This window comes from Lissotriton vulgaris, chromosome 10 (assembly GCF_964263255.1).
Source record: "Lissotriton vulgaris chromosome 10, aLisVul1.2, whole genome shotgun sequence".
In the NCBI taxonomy this organism is placed as follows: Eukaryota; Metazoa; Chordata; class Amphibia; order Caudata; family Salamandridae; genus Lissotriton; species Lissotriton vulgaris.
The window spans coordinates 4,471,882-4,493,152 of NC_141698.1; the positions used below are offsets into that span (position 1 = coordinate 4,471,882).

A 21,271-nucleotide genomic window follows, 5' to 3' on the forward strand; every position below is an offset into this window, starting at 1 on the left:
CTTTGATTAATGGACACCTTACGATAGCCGAAACCGAGATACTACCACGGGGGGTCTCCGATCATTCGCCACTCACATTGACACTCACCACTTCGACCATGGCGCGGCGCAGACTATTCCCGATTTTCCCGGGCTACCTCAAAGTGCCCCGGATTAACAAGGATCTTAAGAAGGTAACCCAACAGTACTTCGAAGAAAACCAATCCTCGGTGGCCTCCCCCTCCATACTGTGGGAGGCATATAAAACAGTGTTCCGGGGTCAGGCCATAGCAGCGATAGCGCATCACAAAAAGACGCACAGACGGGAGGCCCTCGAGATGGAACTAGGCCTAGAACGGGCCAACACGGCCCATATGGCGAACCCCTCTGACGACACGCTCCACGAACTCCAGATCCACCAGCACCGCCTCACAGATCACATGCGCAGGGTCACGATGTCGGACATTGCGGCTACACAGCACAGGGTATACGATATTGGAGACAAGGCCAGTAAGTTGCTGGCATGGTTAGACAAAAGACAGGGGGGGGGAAGAATATCTTGCAGATCATGGACCCACAGGGCAACAACCACACCCGCCCCGATGAGATAGTAAACGTCCTCGCCGATTATTTCGCCTCAGTCTACACCCCAGAGTTAGTGGTAGAGGAGGGGGAGGTGCAGACTGCCCTTGCCCATGTTCCCTTGCCAGAGCTGACACCTGAGATGTCAGAGGATATAGACGCACCTCTCACGGTGGAGGAGATCCAGATGGCCATAGGCGCCCTTCATCCAGGCAAAGCGATGGGCCCCAGCGGGATACCCATTGAGTGGTTGAAAGTCTTGGCCGAATCATTAAGCACACCCCTACTCAATATGTACGAGGATTCTAGAACACAGGGAACGCTGCCGCTCGATCAGCGGATGGCTACTATTGTGGCGATATCGAAGCCAGGTAAGCCCCCCAACGAATGCACCTCGTATAGGCCGATCTCCCTTTTGAACCCGGAGGCCAAAATTATTGCCAAAGTGTTGGCGAACAGGATCTTGCCAACTCTGTCACACCTGATCCACCCGGACCAGTCCGGATTCATGCCACATCGCAGCACTGCTTTAAATCTCCGCAGGGTGCATGGCGTGTTGGCGCGAGTTCCACTACTGCAAGAACCGGCTGCCATCCTCTCCTTGGACGCCAAGATGGCGTTTGACATGGTGGAATGGAGCTACCTCTTCGCAGTACTCACGCGTATGGGTTTTGGCCCGGTGTTCCTTTCCTGGATACGAATGCTGTACAAGGACCCGGTGGCGCAGGTGGCGGCCAACGGCCATATTTCAAGCACCTTCCCCCTAGGCAGAGGCACTCGACAGGGCTGCCCGCTTTCACCCCTGCTCTTCGCCTTAGTTTTAGAATCACTGGCGGTTACGATTCGTACTACCCAGCTCCTGAGAGGGATACAATGGACCCCGTTATGGGAGGACAGAGTGTCTCTCTACGCAGACGACATGCTGATCTATCTCACAGATCTGGAGGAGAGTCTCCCTAACCTCCTGGCTCTTTGTACGGCTCATGGGCGAATCTCGGGTTACACCATCAACTGGGCTAAGTCCACCATTTTTGAACTGCGAGGCCCACTCCCGCCTCTCCCGGATTCCTGCCCACTGGAGCTGGCCCACACGTCATTTAAATACCTGGGGATTCATATCACCCGTAACGAGGCAGATTTCTCACGCCTCAACCTACTACCCCCCTTAGCTCGTCTCCGAGGAGACGTGCGACACTGGAAGGATCTCCCCCTAACACTCCTTGGCCGTGCGGCACTATTTAAAATGATGGCTCTGCCGCGCTTCCTATATGTGCTGGAGAACGCCCCGTATCTGGTGCCGGAAGGCTACCTCCAGAAAATAACGGCGCAAATCTCGGGCCTGTTATGGGGCAACCAGCCAGCCCGCATTTCCCACACTAAATTGAACAGGGGGTGGTACGACGGGGGCATCGCCCTTCCGAATGTACAGTTGTACTACTGGGCGGCCCAACTCAAAATCATTAACCAATGGATGCATGCCCCGCAGGACGACCCAGCGTACAAGGCCGACAGGGCACAACTGGGTGCCAACACCTTATTGGCCCCACTGTATCACCGTGGAGTGGCGGCAAAACTCACGGGGCCTACGAAACACACAGTCCGTATATGGTACAAGGCGCAGGCAAAGTTGAAGTGGGATGGCGTCATAACGAAACTTACACCCCTGTGGGACACAAAGGCGTTGGGCCATTTGCGGCGCTCCAAGGGCTTCACACAATGGGACAGCATCGGCATCTCCACGGTGGGGGACATGTGGACGAGGGAAGGAGTGATCTCATTTGCCACTTTGCAGGACCAATATGAGTTGGGGAACACAGAGCTCTACAGATACATCCAGGTCCGACACGCACTCCAGGCAGCAATCTCACCAGACGCACCCCTGCCCGAATCCTCCCCTCTGGAGGATCGGCTACTTACTGACTTCATGCAAGAAGGGGCGACATCGCTGACATACCGCAAGCTGATTAACAATATGCCTGATCCACTGGGGAAACTGAAGGGCAAATGGATGGCGGAAGTGGGTGACCTGGATGACAATGACTGGAACGCAGCCATGGCATCCCCCCGTGAAGCAGGCATATCATCTAAATTTCGCCTAGTGCAGCTAAAATTTCTTCACAGAATCTACTACACCCGTACATTACTTCACAAACTGCACAGGGCGGATCATCCATATTGCCTTAGGGGCTGCGGGGCAGAAGGGACCTTCATACACACGGTGTGGGAATGTCCATTGTTAGTTGGCTACTGGCAACGGGTAATACGCACGATGTCCCAAGCTCTTCATACCACCCTCACCCTAGACTCACGGCTCTGTCTGCTAAACATCTGGGGGCCGACTGACCTCACCTTTCATGCAAGGACCTGGGTCACAGTGGGGATGGTAACAGCGAAACGGGACATAGCACAGAAGTGGGGGTCGGCTGATCTCCCCACGCTACCCCAATGGCTCCGCAACATGGACATGCTCATGTTGACTGAAAGGGCGGTGTATAAATTGAGGGGTAACCCACGTAAATGGAACGGGGTGTGGCAATCCTGGAACGCATACAGGGGGGATATCTGCGAACCACTGGAGGAAGATGATGATGGGGGGTCGGACAGTGACGAGGAGCGTTGATTGGGCTGTAACTAGGTGCATAGGGCGAGCGCAACGGAGGCGGGTGGGTGCAGCCGTGGGAGGTGGCACGGGAGGGAGTGGGACATAGGGGGGCTGTGCAACAATACGCTGCTCTCTTTACAGATGGACTGTGCTACGAGTGCCGAAAGCTACTACCTCAAGTACGCGCCGGACCAAAGTGTGCTGTTTTTACTGTTTTATGTTTAATGTAAGGTGCGAACGGCAAGACTCAGACGGATAGTAGCCAACAAAACACAAAATTGCAAACTGTATTTTTTCGACACAAGTATATTCCTACTCATCACATCGTCGACGAAACTCGCAATGCTATATACTACTGTGGATGTTATAAGTTTTTGCCTTTATGAATACTGTCTCACCTCATTCACCTAGTAACTTATGTATGGAAATGCGATGGATGACAATGTACCTACTATCTTTGTTTTGCACCAAAAATAAAAATTAAAAAAAAAAAAAAAAAAAAATGTTCCTAATTATTCTGTTTTTCCAACCACCGCCTCATGGCGGCTCCAGTCCCTGAGAGCGCTCCATAATGCCAGGTGTTCTAGGTATCCATGGTGTCACCCCTCATGGCGGCTCCAGTCCCTGAGAGCGCCCCATAATGCCAGGTGTTCTAGGTATCCATGGTGTCACCCCTCATGGCGGCTCCAGCCCCTCCTTCACGTCGCTCTCCTTCTTCTCTCTTCCAGGTCTGCACATTGTGCTGAACTCCATCATGAAGGCCATGGTCCCTCTGCTTCATATCGCTCTCCTCGTCCTCTTTGTCATCATTATTTACGCCATCATTGGGCTCGAGCTCTTCATCGGGCGCATGCACAAGACCTGCTTCTACATCGGCACAGGTAAGACACGCACGGGCTCGCCGGGCATGGAGCCGAACCCACTCCTTCAGGATTGGCGTTTTCAAAGACGCGATGGCAAATGACTCACACTGACCCAAACCCACTGATCTTTGGAGGTAATCTTCAAGAGTGACTTAATCCCCCTGGTCCTGACTGTTGTTAAGAAGGTAAAACTAATCTTGGGCACCGGCCCAGTCCCACCCTCCTTTGAGAGGCTCGTCCCGGGTATGGGTGTGCAGAAGTGGGACATTCTGTTTTGAAGAAATGTGGGAAATTCATCGGAATGCTGCAAAATTCACTTTGCGGTATATCACATGAAATTTGAATGCGAGGACACACCTTAACTTCAAATGTAACCAGGGCACCAGCGAGGCGACTGAGTTGATGAGAAAATATCTCCTTCAAGGCGTTTTTTACTCAAACCAGTCACCTGAGGGACAGAAATTTACAAATCATGTGGGAAGTGAAAATTGTATATTACAAGAGCCTCCTAAACAAGTCTTCCAGACATACCTGGCCATCAGGAAATCTCTGGATTAGCTACAGACTGTTCTTCCTGGGGATACAATATTAGCACCTATTTGTCTTCTTGACCACTGCTTTAAATTCCCTCTGATAATACTCGACTAGCACTTTAGCCCCAGCTCCCATTTTGTTGTGGCCGATCAGTGAGATTACCGGAAAATTGTGTCTTTTTTTCACTTTAGAACTCCCCGCAGAGGAGGAGCCCGCACCCTGTGCCTTCTCTGGGCATGGCCGCGATTGCCGCGTGAACAACACTGAGTGTCGTGGCAAGTGGGAGGGCCCCAACGGCGGCATCACCAACTTTGACAACTTCTTCTTCGCCATGCTGACCGTCTTCCAGTGCGTCACCATGGAAGGGTGGACCGACGTGCTCTATTGGGTAAGAGCTGTCCCAGCCTATGGTGTGCCGCTGGTGCACATATTGGGGGGACGAAGTAGAGTTACTGAGTTACATTGTTAGCCCAAATCTACTGTCTCTTATCTTCCCTATCACACTCTCTTATCACCATTCTGAGACGCTACCTCAGGCCTACCATCTTCTTTCTCCACTGTCTGCCATCAATTCCCTGTTTGAGGTGGTCCCTAAAGACCACTGTCTCTCTTTTCCCCCGGTCGCAGCCTCTGGTTTCCTTTCTGATTTCTTTGCTTTGTGATAGCCATACTCTCCTCTCTCCTCAGATGCAAGATGCCATGGGCTACGAGCTTCCCTGGGTCTATTTTGTGAGCCTGGTTATCTTTGGGTCGTTCTTCGTTTTGAACTTGGTGCTGGGAGTGCTAAGCGGGTGAGTTCTCCGAGGCTTCAGCTCTTGGCGTGTCCCTCTGTGCTTGGGCGACCCTTGCAGTGTCCGGTTGTGGGCTATCCATTGGTGACTTCAGTTGTTGTTTTGTAACTCGCTTATTGTGTTGGGTCTTGTAGTTCTTCATCTGCCTTTCTTGTTCGCTGTGTTCTTTCTCTTTGAGTGTGTACTTGTGTCGAATGTTGCCACCAGGAGAATCTCTTGCTGTTGGGTATATACCTTATCCTTCATTCTTTATAGCGTCACAACTCAGCGTTACTATCTTAGTGTTGAGTGTGCTTTCTGTTACTACTAGTTGTGTCTGTTCTTCTTTAGTCACTGTTAACAATGATTGTATTAAACTTCCCATCATGCACATTTATTATAATGGGTTTTCTGTCTGCATTCATTTTTAAAAGTGGATAAATACAAAACATTGGGCTTCTTTTAACCTCTTGTATGCTGATGACGAACCCCAGCCGTCATGCACTACGGTGCTCGTGTGCTGATGACGGCTGGGGTTCGTCATGGCCCGCCCCTGTTCATTTGTTTACCGCACAGCGGCGGAAACGGGCCAGCAGCGAAGGGGTTAAGTGACTCTCCGTGCTGTCTTTCATGAATTATAGGCCAGCAGCTGAGTCGATGGACAGCATGGGAAATTAAAAAACAGGATAACATTTCTTTAAATAATGGCATATGTCAACATACATTTGTGGTATAATTTCAAGTATTTACCTATGGGTGTATTGTTATGTCATTTTTGGGAGCTTAAATAGCTAAAACACGACAGACATCAAAGTATGAGTGCGCGTCTATCAGTTACATAGATATGGGAATGTACAGTTTTACAACTTCTTATATATAAAAAACACAAAATAAATATGGATAAACACAGATAAAATGGCCAAAAATTAAATATAGGTAAATACAGATGGAAATGACCAAAAACCAGGAGCCCTTATTATAAAGCTGAAAGTCCCTCATTCTACTAAAGAAAACCCCAACCCAATTGAAAGTAATCTCGGAAATGTAAAAAAATTCTATCTAGGACATTTAGAGTTTAAAATTGAGGAGGAAAAATCAGGATGTAAACGCCAGACTGGGAACAACTACAAGACTCACATCAGCTCAAGGACCGCCATTGGTGCATACGTCTGAAGCCGGCCTTAGAGTAGACATCTGGGACAGCCCTAGGAGCACCGAGGGAGATGGAGGACACAAGGGGGGTCTAAAGTGAGTCGACTCACCATACCTGCCAACTGATTCCAGGACTCTTCTGGGCCTCAAGATTTAAAATCTATATCAGATGTAAAATATACGTGAGGTAAGTGGACCCCGCAAAAAGAGTAAAGGAGACCCCCCTGAAATGGAAAGCAAGGTAGAAATATTTGCTTCACAGGCACTCACACAAAGTCACTATGCAGGGAGTAAAGAATTTCAAATCCTGCCGCTGGCACCAGTGAATGCATTTTGCTTGCTACAAATTATTCATCCACGATGCTGCCGCCTAAACAGGCTACACTGCTACGTATCACTCCTTATCTTACTTTAAAAAGAAGTAAAAAGCATTTGTGAAGGACTTTTAAAGGTCACTTTTCATTTTGCTTAAGTGACCTTTGTCCCTCTGAGGTAGTCTTGGAGTGTGACTTTAGGGCACAGGTAGAAGGTGCAATCCCCCCTCATCCTTCAGAAGCCTCGTAAGTCAGCAAATCTTGTCTTCTGCGTTGCTCCAATTGTCCAGTGAGGTGGAATTTTCTCTATCGCTCTCTATCTCTCTCTCTTACAGTGTGACTGGAGAGGCTCTTGCAGTGGCGACACGTCTTGGGGTCATGAGAGTTGACAAGCATAAGCTGCAGACCCTGTGCGGGTCTGTTTCTGCCATTCGTCTGCTGCACTCTGGGCAGTTTGCAAAAAGAGATGGCATTTTGTGAAAAAATAGATACATTTCCTGTCAGGAAATTATCTAAAAATACTCTACGCCCTAAAGGACATCGAGCAAACCAGTTTTAAAAAGCCTAAGATGAAAATGATTGTAGCAAAAATCTTTTTAAAAAATGCTGAGCTCTGCCCCAGGATCCTGTCAGCAGGAGCAGGAAATAAGAACTGAGGAAACTGTCACCTACAGGGCGTGATGGGACACTGGAGGACTAAGGTCCTTAAAGACAAAGGCCCCCATTAGGATGGCGGGCGGACTTTGCCCGCCCACCATCCTCGTGGAAAACGGGACCGCCCGCGATCTGAGCAGCAGTCCTGCCATGCCCATCATGATGCGCCCGCCACACTGGTGGGCGCATCATGGATTCATAACATTGCGGCGGGCGGTTCTTACACCAGCAGCCGCCGCAATGTTATGAATGCATGGTATACATTTACATACACAAAGCGGCAAGCACCGCGCGGTGCCTGCTGCATTGTGTATGCAAATGCAGGGGGGTACCACAGGTACCCCCCACCTCTCCTTCACCATGGGGGCCTGCAAGGGGCCCCCAAAGTATAGACCGCATGCCTCTCCGTGGCGGGATTGCCGCCACGGAAATGCATCTGAATAAGCCCATCATAATAAGGCTGGTGGTGTCTGATAGACACCGCCACCGTATGAACCCCTTTCAGCCCCGGTCGCAAGGCGATCGAGACGGCAAAGCGGCGGACGGTGTTTCCGTCCGCCGCGGTCCCCCGCGCCATAGTAATATGGCGGGGGTAAATGGGTGGTGGGAGGACAAGGATGTCATGTGGGCGGTGGCGATCCACCCGACATCCTACTAATGGGCCCCAAAGTGTCCAATTTACAGTGTTTCGAAGCCACAGCCCATACAGGCTACAATGCCTTGTAGTACTCCTTTTCTTACTTTAAAAATAAGAAAAAAGTGTTTCTGGAGGACTTTGGGGCATATGTGGGTACTTTATATTTTGCGATTCTCAAATAGCGATTTTTAAGGAATCGCTATTTGAGAATTGCAAAATGGAATGTAGGTAATAAATCAAATTTTTTTTGCGAATCCCTAAAATTCCTTAATTGCGATTAGCAAATTGCGAATCGCAATTAAGGAATGAGTGTCCCATTCATTCCTATGGGCCAAGAGGCCCATAGGAATGAATAGGGATACATTCTCAAATTGCGATTTTCTAAAAGAAAATCGCAATTTGAGAATCGCAATTTGAGAATCGCAATTCCAAGGGTGCCAGGGTGTCCAAAGGACACCTGTTGCACCCCTGGAATGTGCCTGTAAGTACATGTGGCGCACGTACATGCCCTGAGGCCATGTCTGTGCGCCACATGGCACTTTGAATTTAAAAAAAAAATACATTTTGACAGGAAATCGCAAATTTTTGCGATTCCTTATTGTGCTATGTGGCACCTACATACCAAATGGCCGTTTGCCATTCGCAAACGCCGGTTGAGAATCGCAAACGCCTTCCTAAATATGCCCCTTCATTAAAAGGTCGCTTTTCATTTTGCTTACGTAACTTTTAAGGGTATGACCCTTTTTTCCTCCTAAATTTTAAAGTAATTCAATAAGATTGGCAACGTAGCCTCTTTTTTAAGGCTGCATAATTGAACATGCCTCTCACATACCTGTCCTAGCCTTTCGGAAGTAAGGCAAAGTAGATGTGACTTTGAAAGATATGCTCCGGGGTCCCAGCATTTGGACTATTCAGTGCTTATCATTTCAATGGAGATTCCCCTGTGAGAGTACTAGGATTACAGGTAGGAAACCATTCCTTGTCCTTCATTCATGGATACTGCTTCCAGACGCTTGAACAGAGGCATCTTGGGAGCAGAGTTCGTCCACTACTGGAACCTTCTGGCGCTCGTACCAAGTCAAGGGTGTTGCTCATCCTGACGAGAGGAATCTGCCATTGTTCCAGGAGCCTATGAATATTTATAAGTGATGATTACGTGTATTATGGAGAATCTAGTCTTCGACAGATAACAGCCTGTTGCCTTCCTGCATATAATAATATATAATAGGGCACTAGAATTCTGCGATTCTGCCTCTGTGTTGCTTTTTTTCCTTAAGGAAAATTTTAAGCGTTTACTACATAATCCACCATCTGTTGCATAATCTGCAGATTTTAATAAAAAAGATTGCTTCAAGCTGAAACGGACCAAAAGCTATTAGGGATATGAAAACACGTTTTCCTGTGCACTGGAAGCCCCTTCACAAACATTGACTGGTCATGTTTCAGCAGTATTTGTCACAAAAATAACTTGATGGGGTCCATGCCACTGTGGGTCGAAGCAGCTCTTCTGATCGTGCTTCTTCACCACAACCCAGTCACCGTTGTAGCGAGCGAGGCTCTATACTTGCTGAGGGTCTTTTTTAACTTGGTGAGAGAGAGAGAGAGCATGCAATATCTGCCAAATCTTTGCAATAATCCAGTGCAAGGTTATCTGAAGTGTTCAGAAGTGCAGCTGAAGGAATATCAGGAAGTCGCCTTTCTCTGCTCATGATCACTTCATAAGGCGAGAGACCAGTCAAAATTAATAGATCTGTTTCTCAGGCGCATCAGAACCACTGTTAAGGCATCTAGGCATTTTGGTGATGTTGAATTACACATTTTGGATAACTTTGACTTTAACTCTCTCAACCACACCAGATGCTCATGGTCGATAATGACAGTGACATTGTTGGGTCACCTTTAGTGCAATACACAAACCTTTTTATCAATTTACATTATTCGACAGTTAAGCCTCCACCCACCTGGAAAAAAGACCAAAAATTACTAAAATATAAGGCAATTCATTACACAAGGACATTACTATAAAGTCAATCTACATCCTGGTGAAGAGTTGCTCGGATTTTCCAATATGGCTCAAAATCATGTGTCTTTTTTCCTACATTCAATTGTTAACAGGTAACACAACACTGACACAAATCTTCAGCTACAGCTCTGAAATAAATGAATGTCTTTCGAACACCTTCCTGTAATTAATTTTTTCTCTTCATCATTAGGTAAATTTTTCTGCAATTTTCTCTAAATTTCTTAAGTGTTTGTATAGAAGTGGACGGAACACAATTTGCATTTTCTTTTACAGAGTCATAACTGCCATTCATTTTAATATACTGGACATAAGAGCTCAGCATTTTTCAACTTAATCTACCTAACGGTTTCCAGGTGTAACCTTATCTGGACTCTTACGTGTGGCACATTTCACAACCACAACTTCTTGTGGTAAGTGAAGTGCGTTCAGTGTATCCAAGATTCTTGACCCTTTTCTAATGGTTGTGCCAGAGGGTATCAAGAACTCTTTGTGACCACAGCTGGCCAAAATCATGGAGAACTCCGAAACGGTACTGGCTATCAGTGTTGATTGTAACTCTCAATCCCTTGTCCACGCCACATGCTTTCGTAATGGCAATTAATGCTGCTTCTTGTGCTGAAGTTCCATTATACAAGTACGAAGCTTCAACAATGCAAGTCCTTCTGCAAACTGTACATGCTGCTCTTCAATTTCCTTGATGGTCTTTCAAACAAGTACCATCCACAAATAAAATAAAATCAGCCAATTTGAGTGGTACATCTTGAAAATCTGGCCTTGCTTTGGTACATAAATCTGTTGCATTGATCAATCGTGCTCACAATCATTGTCTCCATCATCAATATTGGCTCCATCACGCATTGGCAAGAGAGTGGCAGGATTCAGGGTATTGCAACATTTACTTGAAATATTTTCAGCCGCTAGTATGATCTGTTTATACTTTGTAAGGCGACTATTAATTAGCTGCTGAGTTTAATTATGAGTCAGCAACATCTGAACTGAATGAGAGACTAACTCAGTAAGTGTATAACCCGTCACAGTGCCTTCACTCTGCTTAATAGCAACACTGGTCGTAGCAATGCTCCGCAGACAACGCGGAAGTGTGGAGGCTACAGGAACAAATGGAGCAGAAAACTAAGCTATTTGCCACTTTGCTTCTCTGTGCTGCTGAGTGAGTACTGCAAGTGAGCACCTTTCTTTCTCATGACACAATAAATAAAAATGAATAAAGATCTTCTTAGTAATTATGCATTCCAAGAACAGGTGCAGTACAGAGACTGTCTGAGCTCTAGAAAAGCATTCATGCATGAATTGTCCCAGGACACCGGATCACTCACATCACTGTGAGTAAGCCTTTATAAAGGATTTGCAATCAGGGAAAAGTTTGGAATCCACTGACAACAGTAGCTTCTTTTTGAGTTGTTGATAGGTTTATTTTTAAAATCACAGCGATGCATTCTTTGAACACCTTCGCACTCCTTTTTCAATTTTGTGGCTTAGGTAAATACTGTTTTTATGGCAGTATTAAAATTTTATTTGAGACACTTTATATCCATTTTCTGTTAGATGAATAAGCAGTGAAATTGTGTCAATTTAGCAGACTTATTTTGTTTTAGATGTGAACACAAGGTCATAAATATACGGAACTAACTCTGAATCACAGGAGAAATGCAAACTCTCTAGATCTTTCTTCAGAATTTGGGAGAAGATTGAAGGACTCTCTGTATAACACTGTGGGATTGGACACCACACCATTACTCTATTTAAAAATCTTAATGTAAAGATATACTGGCTATGCTCATGAAGAGTAATGGAGACAAGCACTTGACACAACTCTATAATGGTAAACCACTCCGTGTCTGCAGGAATTCTGAACAAAATCACAGCAGGATTTGGTACCACGGGACAACATGGAACCACAGTATTATTGATTTTGTTCAGGTTGGGTTCTGAGCCACTTTCTTTTTGACAGGCTTTTTAGCACCTCTTTTAAGATGTCTTGCTAAATAATTTTCTCAGTGGCGATGTCATTCCCACTTCTGCTTCACACGTAAGCTTGTATTGAGGATTACGAGGATACACCACATTTGGTTTCACTTTGATCTGCCCTGGACTTTTTATCAGTCCTGTCTCTTTACTAGTAAAATCCCAACCCCCCTCTTTCACTCTGTACCTTAAATCAGGACATAAGCCCTCATTTTGGAAAAAAACATAACAAATTCACTTTTGTCTCTTGTGATTTTATTTGAAATCTAAATCTCCATCCTGTTCTTGAATCGCCCTACCATCCAGTGTGCAATTAATTACACAGTTCTTTTGCACAAAAGATCACAACCCAATAAATTAACAGGATGCATGTCACATATTGTAAGCTGATGGTCATTTCCAGTGGAGCCAATTTTTACAGGAACATTTGAGGACACGTTAGTGATATGTTTGTTTGATATGCCTTCAACGTGGACTTATTTTAAAGAGAGGGGTAGGTTGGGAACTATGGAGCAGGTAGCACCTGTATCGGTCAGCAATGATGCTGGATGGCTATTCACCTCACCTTGTACATGTGGAACACTCTGCTCTTCCTCTAGGACTGCTCCATGCATGCTATCCCCCCCCACCCCCAAGGCACCGTCATTGTGTCATGTCAAGCACAACAATCGGGCCTGTAGGAACTCTGAGTGTAGTAGCAATTTGCAGGAGGGTGTTACTGATTATCGAAGGGTTTTGCTCCAAACCAGAATTATGCATTGTGCATATTATACTGCACCATCGGGCCTGATGGTTAGTTTCCTTTGAACTGCCTCTGATTCTGCTTGTTCTGCACAGATGCCAATTGGGCTGGTACTGCTGACTTTCAACCCATTATGGGCTAATTAATTCATGTTCTTTTGCATTTGAGGAACCATTTGTGGCTTGTTTTGTATTCGTTCATATTATATCTACACATCCTCTCAAGCATCAAATTATTTGTGTTATAATTCCAAAAGACGGACATGTGTGCTTGTCCTCCTCCAGCTATCAATATCAGTCAAAGGTTCCCGAAGCTGCGGTCTATGTAAAGTGGCGCCACTTTACGTAGACCGCCGCTTCGGGGACCTTTGTCAGGATGGGCAAAAGGCATTACAGGCCCAATGATACTTGATGGGTGACTGATATTGATAGCTGGAGGAGGACAAGCACACATGTCCGTCTTTAGGAATTATAACACACATAATTTGATGCTTGAGAGGATTATCTTCTGGCATTAGAATACTCAAAAGCCAATAGCTGAGGAAGTCCGTAGTTTACTCCACTGAGGACGAAACACGTGTTGGCGGCTAGATCTTTTTGTTTACAAAGAAAACTTTGAAATAAAGAAGAAGTTTGGAAGCTCACCTTGCTTTGAAGAACTTTTTACTGGAACTTGGAGCTCAGGATATATTTTGTGTTTGATTTCATGGTTTGGTTTACCACGCCGTCTGGTGAATGTTGAATGGCCATCGCCTTATCCTTTGAGCCATAATTATTTGTTCTGAACTTACCATCTCACAACTGTGCGCAAGTGTCACCCAGCCATTCTTTCCTGTGCATTCCTACAAAAGTGGTATGGTGTAGTTCTTTTCTGCATATGAATGTTAGCAGTGCCTATGTTTGAAGCATGGACAAAACCTTTAAATTTTCTCTGTAGAACAACCTTCCCTGTATGCATAAATTGAAAATCATTTTTCTAAACACCAACTCCTTGCATGCCTGAATTTGCACCTGGAACACATACAAAATCAACACCAGGATCTAACATATGAGAACATATGACTTTATCTGCATTCAGGTTATCAGGAGCCCTATGTGGTTAATAAAGTTAAAAACCTAACAGCAGTGCCAGATTTAAGAAACTGTTCTTAAAAGTTTCCATATCCCGTAGGTTTCCTTTGATGTTGAGTGTACAGGGTGCTTTGTTTAGGGGAAATGGTCCTTGGTAAAGGGGCATGGTGAATTTGGTCTGGCGTGTGAGGGTGTCAGAAGTTGACGTTTGGATAAGTTGGCGATGGAAAAGTATACCACAGGCCTAAGGAGTAGGAAAGTGTTCCTTGTTAATTGCTGCTCTACCCACTGTGCACAGATGTGTTGGAGAGAGTGCCCAGATAAGGGTAAACATCCAGACTAATACTTCCATTTATAACCTATAGAGAGTTTTCCAAGGAGAGGGAGAAAGCCAAGGCACGTGGAGACTTCCAGAAGCTGCGGGAGAAGCAGCAGATGGAGGAGGACATGAAGGGATACCTGGACTGGATCACTCAAGCAGAAGACATTGATAACGAAGACGAGGACGGTGAAAGGAAGCACCACCGTAAGTGTTCTGGTTCCGGTTCAGGGTGTTGGTTAGCAGCGGTAGCACAATGACGGACACGGATGTTTTACTGGGAAGCTTCTAATTATCTGTTGCTTAGTGACCAGGAGGGTAGTAGACGTACCAGCCCTGTGAGAACATGGGTGGACCGTGTGTGTAGAAGCGTGACCCGTGATGGAGAGGCAAGACTGACAAGTCCATGCCTCTTCGTTCTCTGATGTTACTGAGCTTTGGCTCTTCCACATTACCTCATGTTAGACTAGTTCACCAAAGTTAACTCATGTGGTTCTCCCATTTTCTTTCCTATGGGTTCACTCGCCATCTCATGCTGGTTTACTCCCACATAATCATGCATTGATTCACTCCCACACTGTCTTATACTGACTCACTCTAACATTCTCTCACACTGATTCGCTCCCACCTCTCATGTTGGCTCAGTCCCACATTATCGCATACTAGTTTATGCCCATGTGACCTCCTCCTGGTTCACTCCCACATTATCCAGTGCTGGTTTATTCCCACATGAGCTCCCTCCGGTTTGCTTACTCCTTATTTGATGATGGCTCACTTCTCCTGTAGTTCATGCTAGTTCACTCTACCTGGTCACTCACACATCATCTTACACTAGTTCACTACTTCCATAGTTTCTGATTCTTGTTCACTTTCATATTATCTCATGCTGATTCACTCCCACATCTCGCATGATTCACTCCCGCATTGTCTCATGCTGGTTCACTCCCACATTGTCTCATGCTGGTTCACTCCCACATCTCACCAGGGTTCACTCCCACATTGTCTCATGCTGGTTCACTCCTGCATTGTCTCATGCTGGTTCACTCCCACATCTCACCAGGGTTCACTCCCACATTGCCTCATGCTGGTTCACTCCTGCATTGTCTCATGCTGGTTCACTCCCACATTGTCTCATGCTGGTTCACTCCTGCATTTTCTCATGCTGGTTCACTCCCACATCTCACCAGGGTTCACTCCCACATTGTCTCATGCTGGTTCGCTCCTGCATTGTCTCATGCTGGTTCACTCCAACATTGTCTCATACTGGTTCACTCCCACATTGTCTCATGCTAGTTGACTCCCACATTGTCTCATGCTGGTTCACTCCCACATTGTCTCATGCTGGTTCACTCCCACTTCTCACCAGGGTTCACTCCCACATTGTCTCATGCTGGTTCACTCCCACATTGTCTCATGCTGGTTCACTCCCACATTGTCTCATGCTGGTTCACTCCTGCATTTTCTCATGCTGGTTCACTCCCACATCTCACCAGGGTTCACTCCCACATTGTCTCATGCTGGTTCACTCCTGCATTGTCTCATGCCGGTTCACTCCCACATTGTCTCATGCTGGTTCACTCCCACATTGTCTCCTGCTGGTTCACTCCCACATTGTCTCATGCTGGTTCACTCCCACATCTCACCAGGGTTCACTCCCACATTGTCTCATGCTGGTTCACTCCTGCATTGTCTCATGCTGGTTCACTCCCACATTGTCTCATGCTGGTTCACTCCTGCATTGTCTCATGCTGGTTCACTCCCACATCTCACCAGGGTTCACTCCCACATTGTCTCATGCTGGTTCACTCCTGCATTGTCTAATGCTGGTTCACGCCCACATTGTCTCATACGGGTTCACTCCCACATCTCACCAAGGTTCACTCCTGCATTGTCTCATGCTGGTTCACTCCCACATTGTCTCATACTGGTTCACTCCCACATCTCACCAGGGTTCACTCCCACATTGTCTCATGCTGGTTCACTCCTGCATTGTCTCATGCTGGTTCACTCCCACATTGTCTCATGCTGGTTCACTCCTGCATTGTCTCATGCTGGTTCACTCCCACATCTCACCAGGGTTCACTCCCACATTGTCTCATGCTGGTTCACTCCTGCATTGTCTCATGATGGTTCACTCCTGCATTGTCTCATGCTGGTTCACTCCCACATTGTCTCATACTGGTTCACTCCCACATCTCACCAGGGTTCACTCCCACATTGTCTCATACTGCTTCACTCCCACATCTCACCAGGGTTCACTCCCACATTGTCTCATGCTGGTTCACTCCAGCATTGTCTCATGCTGGTTCACTCCCACCTTGTCTCATGCTGGTTCACTGCCACATCTCACCAGGGTTCACTCCCACATTGTCTCATGCTGGTTCACTCCCACACCTCACCAGGGTTCACTCCCACATTGTCTCATACTGGTTCACTCCCACATTGTCTCATGCTAGTTGACTCCCACATTGTCTCATGCTGGTTCACTCCCACATTGTCTCATGCTGGTTCACTCCCACATTGTCTCATGCTGGTTCACTCCCACATTGTCTCATGCTGGTTCACTCCTGCATTGTCTCATGCTGGTTCACTCCCACATTGTCTCATGCTGGTTCACTCCCACATTGTCTCATACTGGTTCACTCCTGCATTGTCTCATGCTGGTTCACTCCCACATCTCACCAGGGTTCACTCCCACATTGTCTCATGCTGGTTCACTCCCACATTGTCTCATGCTGGTTCACTCCCACATTGTCTCATGCTGGTTCACTCCTGCATTGTCTCATGCTGGTTCACTCCCACATTGTCTCATACTGGTTCACTCCCACATTGTCTCATGCTAGTTGACTCCCACATTGTCTCATGCTGGTTCACTCCCACATTGTCTCATGCTGGTTCACTCCCACATTGTCTCATGCTGGTTGACTCCCACTTCTCACCAGGGTTCACTCCCACATTGTCTCATGCTGGTTCACTCCCACATTGTCTCATGCTGGTTCACTCCCACATTGTCTCATGCTGGTTCACTCCCACATCTCACCTTGTATCACTCTCACATTCTCACTCTGACTCATTCTCATATTATCTCATGTTGGTTTACTTCCCCCTTATCACATGTTGGTTCACTCTAACATTATCTCAGGTTGGTTCATAACCAAATTACCATTTGTTTGTTCATTCCCAAAGAATTTCCTGCTAGTTTACTCCCACATTATCTTGTGGTGGTTCACTCCCACATTATCTTGTGGTGGTTCACTCCCACATTATCCTGTGGTGGTTCACTCCCTCATTATCTTGTGGTGGTTCACCCCCTCATTATCTTGTGGTGGTTCACTCCCTCATTATCTTGTGCTGGTTTACTCCCACTTTATCTCATGCTGGTTCATTTTACACGTTGCTTCTGTACCATTGGCCACTCGATTTATCCTCAACACTTCTTCACGTCAGTCCTTGTCAAGCTCCATGCATTGATTTCATGTGTGTTTCATGTCTGGTTCCATTTGCCTTTTGATTCAGAGTACTTACCACTGTTTTCATCTACAGATCATTCTCATGTGCATTTGTCTGTCCATGCGTCCATCCTTGTGTCTCTTTCACATCCAGGCAACTCTCTGGCTGAGCTGACGGACGAGAAGAAGGGTCGCTTGAGCTGGCTGAGGCACCGCAGTCACTCTATAGATACTCACAGTAATGTCTTTCTCTCGCTGTGACATATATATGCCCTCCTTGTGATGACGGTGCTAGTGGTCCCTGTGATGTAGTTGTGGTGTAACCGTGCAGATGGCAGTGGGGTACACGTATGGTAGTCTGTGTTCCTTGTGATGGTGTTTCTCTTGGCACAGCCTCTAAAGGTCCTTGGGGGGCTTGGCCTTGGTTGTGATCACCGCTAGGGAGGGTGGTGCAACTGGTCACCTAACTATGGCGCCACCGATGGGACCCTTGAGATCTCTTTGTAATGACTGAAGACAATGTCTTGGCACATTCCTTGTCATGCCTTCGTAATCTTGCATGATTTTCAGACTTTCCCTTCTTAAATTTACAAAATGTTTCCATTTTGCAGAATGCAAATCCACATGATTTTTGCTTTCCAGGGAGCGGTTCGAGTAGAATATATATCATCAATATCTGCTTTAACATTTTTGTGCAAAGTATACCTGTATGGAGAAAAGTTGTTCGAAAGACTTACACAATGTATTTGGCATATTAGGTATAATTTTGGAAAAGATTTGTGCATTTTGCAGAACTTCATTTTGGCAGATTTGGCTCACCCCTGTAGAGGTAGACCCATGCCGGTGACATTTTGAGACATTTACAGCAGAGCTTGCCAGGATGATGATACCGTGGAAGTCGCGCTCACAGGAGTGTATCAATGATAACGGTTACTGCCCGATAGGAGCGTAAATGATACCCAAGTGGAGGCCACGTGCGACCAAAGGAATTCTTCCGTCAAGGGCTCCTGCTCGGAATAGCATTGTGTCACAAGGCAAACTTATAGTAATTGAGGTGTACCCTCCTGTTGACCATGCATTCGGTCGCTCACCTGGAATTCACATCCTACTCATGGGGACCCGCGTAATCTTTCAAGATCCTTACATTTAGGGATCCATTCTTTACATATGGTACAGAACTGTACCTTCTTTTCCATATTGATTGAGGCCAGCTGATAAACACGTACCTTCACCTTAGTTTGGTCCTTTCTGGTGCGGCCTTTTGGCATAGTTGCATGTGTGGTGCCTGGACTCTACTCATGTCCTGATCATGACCACCTGACTGTTTTATGAGGTTGAAATGTAGTCTATACAAAGGATAAATTAGATGATAATCTATGCCTAGTGTTTCCCAACCTTTTAACTTCTGGGGATCCCCGCTTAATCATTACTGGAACCCGGGGAACTCCACTCAATAATTATTGGAATCCGGGGACCCCTTACTGACTCATTACTGGAAGCCGGGGACCCCGACCTAAGCGTTATCGTGATTTGAACCACAAAACAATACACAAAAAATGAAGAAAAAGTATTTATCAAACTAATACACAAATGATGACGCATTCTATTTAATTTTCAAACATATAAATAAATAAATCTAAATGTTAGTTTTAGTAGAAAGGTTGGAGCTCTTCTAAATTCAATTGAGGTCGCTCATCATTCACACTATATTCTGTTCGATGCATCCACACTGCTCCCTCGAATCAACCTGAGGAAACTAATTTAATTTTTAGCCTCTAATTTCAAATGTCTTCACATTTACAGTATGTTTTAAAATTTTCAGTTGTACATTTAGCTTCCTTTTTATGTAAACTATATTAATCTGTTAGTATTATTTAATTTTCTAAGTAGTCGCGGCCCCCCTGAGGAGGCTTTGCAGACTCCCGGGGTCCTCATACCACAGGTTGGGAACCTCTGATCTACGCCAAGCCACTTAGGAATGTATATTAGGAACGCTCCCGCTCCTTATATACGCTGTCCGATTCCCTGCGCTTGTGTGCGTAATTTATTTCACTGTCTAATCACTTGAGCACTGTGCACCTTAGATTTATCCATTTATGCTTGTATTTATTGCATTTTTGGAAGCAGTTGGCGGCAGAGATGGGAATTGATTCAACTGTTGAGATACCATTCATTACATGTCTCATATATATTTAAATATGGCACTGGGTAAGCAGGGCCGGACTGGCCATAGCGGGCACCGGGCATTTCCCTGGTGGGCTGCTGGGGTGGGTGCCGGTTTTGGGACCCTAGGGCCGTTTTTGTTACCGGGGGTCAGCAATATTGGTCCCCGGTAACAAAATCGGCCGAAACCGGACCTCGCAAACGGCTCGGGTGCACTCCCCCCCACCCCTGGGGGAGCCAGCTGAGCAGTTTGCCAGGGCCGGTTTCTGTTCTCAGTCCGACCCTGTGGGTAAGATGGGTAGGCTTGAGTCCTGGCAGTGCCCTGTGGGTTGTGGTCGGGAGGGCACCTTCTTCCACATGTTGTGCGACTGCCTGATAACTCAGAGAGGTGTACTGGAAGGCAGTGACTGATAACCGGTTTGACGGCATTGAGTAAAGAGCCCTTACCACCCTGGCCTAGGTGGTGCTATTAAATGTATGGGAGGTGACAGACTTGACCTTGGTGGATAAACTCTGGGTGACGCTGGGTCTCATGGTAGCCAAAAGCAATACAACCAGTCCCAGAATGCTTGTTTCCGGTCAAGGGAAGACATGGCCTATGGCCATGTCTGAACTGAGGTGGTGGAGTGAGCTAAAGAATGATGATGGATTAAACTCAGATCAGTTCACTGGGGGTGAGTACTTGCAATGTTCAACACTCCGCCCATCATCCCCTTTGGTTTAGCTAAACGCAATATCGCCAGGAACCTAAGAGCTGCGTCCCGGCCAATGCTGAGAGATCGGCAGATGGACAAGGACTGGTGCATGCAAGCAGAAAGGGTGGTGTATGAGGGCAGGGGGTGCCCACAAAAATGGACGAGGATTTGGGAGAAATGGAATGAAAGCAGGTGAGTGTGTATCTGTTGGTAGAGCTGAGTCGAAGGAATCAAAATGAGTGCGACTGCATTCCAAAGACCGCCACAGAGATATTTCCAAAGGGCTCTGGTAAACGGAATTGTACAAGAACTGTCAAAGACCAGACTGCTGATGCGCTGCAGCTACTATTTTTTATGTGAACATCACTACCTTGGCTACGCTATGTATATATATATCATATATACATGTATATATACATATAAATACATATACATATGTACACACATATATTTAACTCTGCAGCCTTTTGAAAGTATAAAAAATTGCAAGATCAATTTTTTTTTTTTTAAACCAAAGCATAAATACAATTTATGCAATAAAACCCAGCTGAGTATTGGAAGCCTTCTCCAAAACCTTTATTTCAAAGTAAAAAGGAACGGGAATATGAGGCATTGTTGACCATTGAAAGAGTAAGCATATAAAACATTGGCACTGTGCCTTTAAGAGCCTCACAGTACCCCCTGTAACCCATCATGCCCCAAAGGTGACAGTTTAGTCAGCTCATTTTTCCGGCTCCTTC

The 21,271-nt window shown here is 46.2% G+C and overlaps 1 protein-coding gene across 1 annotated transcript in view; it reads left to right on the forward strand.

Moving 5' to 3' along the window:
- CACNA1F (calcium voltage-gated channel subunit alpha1 F) overlaps window positions 1-21,271 on the forward strand; it is a 291,317-nt gene that overhangs the window by 49,016 nt on the left and 221,030 nt on the right. Inside the window, exons 6-10 of the mRNA XM_086940156.1 lie at window positions 3,892-4,044; window positions 4,752-4,948; window positions 5,248-5,351; window positions 14,271-14,431; window positions 17,828-17,911. Of these exons, the coding sequence (XP_086796282.1) occupies window positions 3,892-4,044; window positions 4,752-4,948; window positions 5,248-5,351; window positions 14,271-14,431; window positions 17,828-17,911 (699 nt within the window). The remainder of the gene's footprint in view (window positions 1-3,891; window positions 4,045-4,751; window positions 4,949-5,247; window positions 5,352-14,270; window positions 14,432-17,827; window positions 17,912-21,271) is intronic.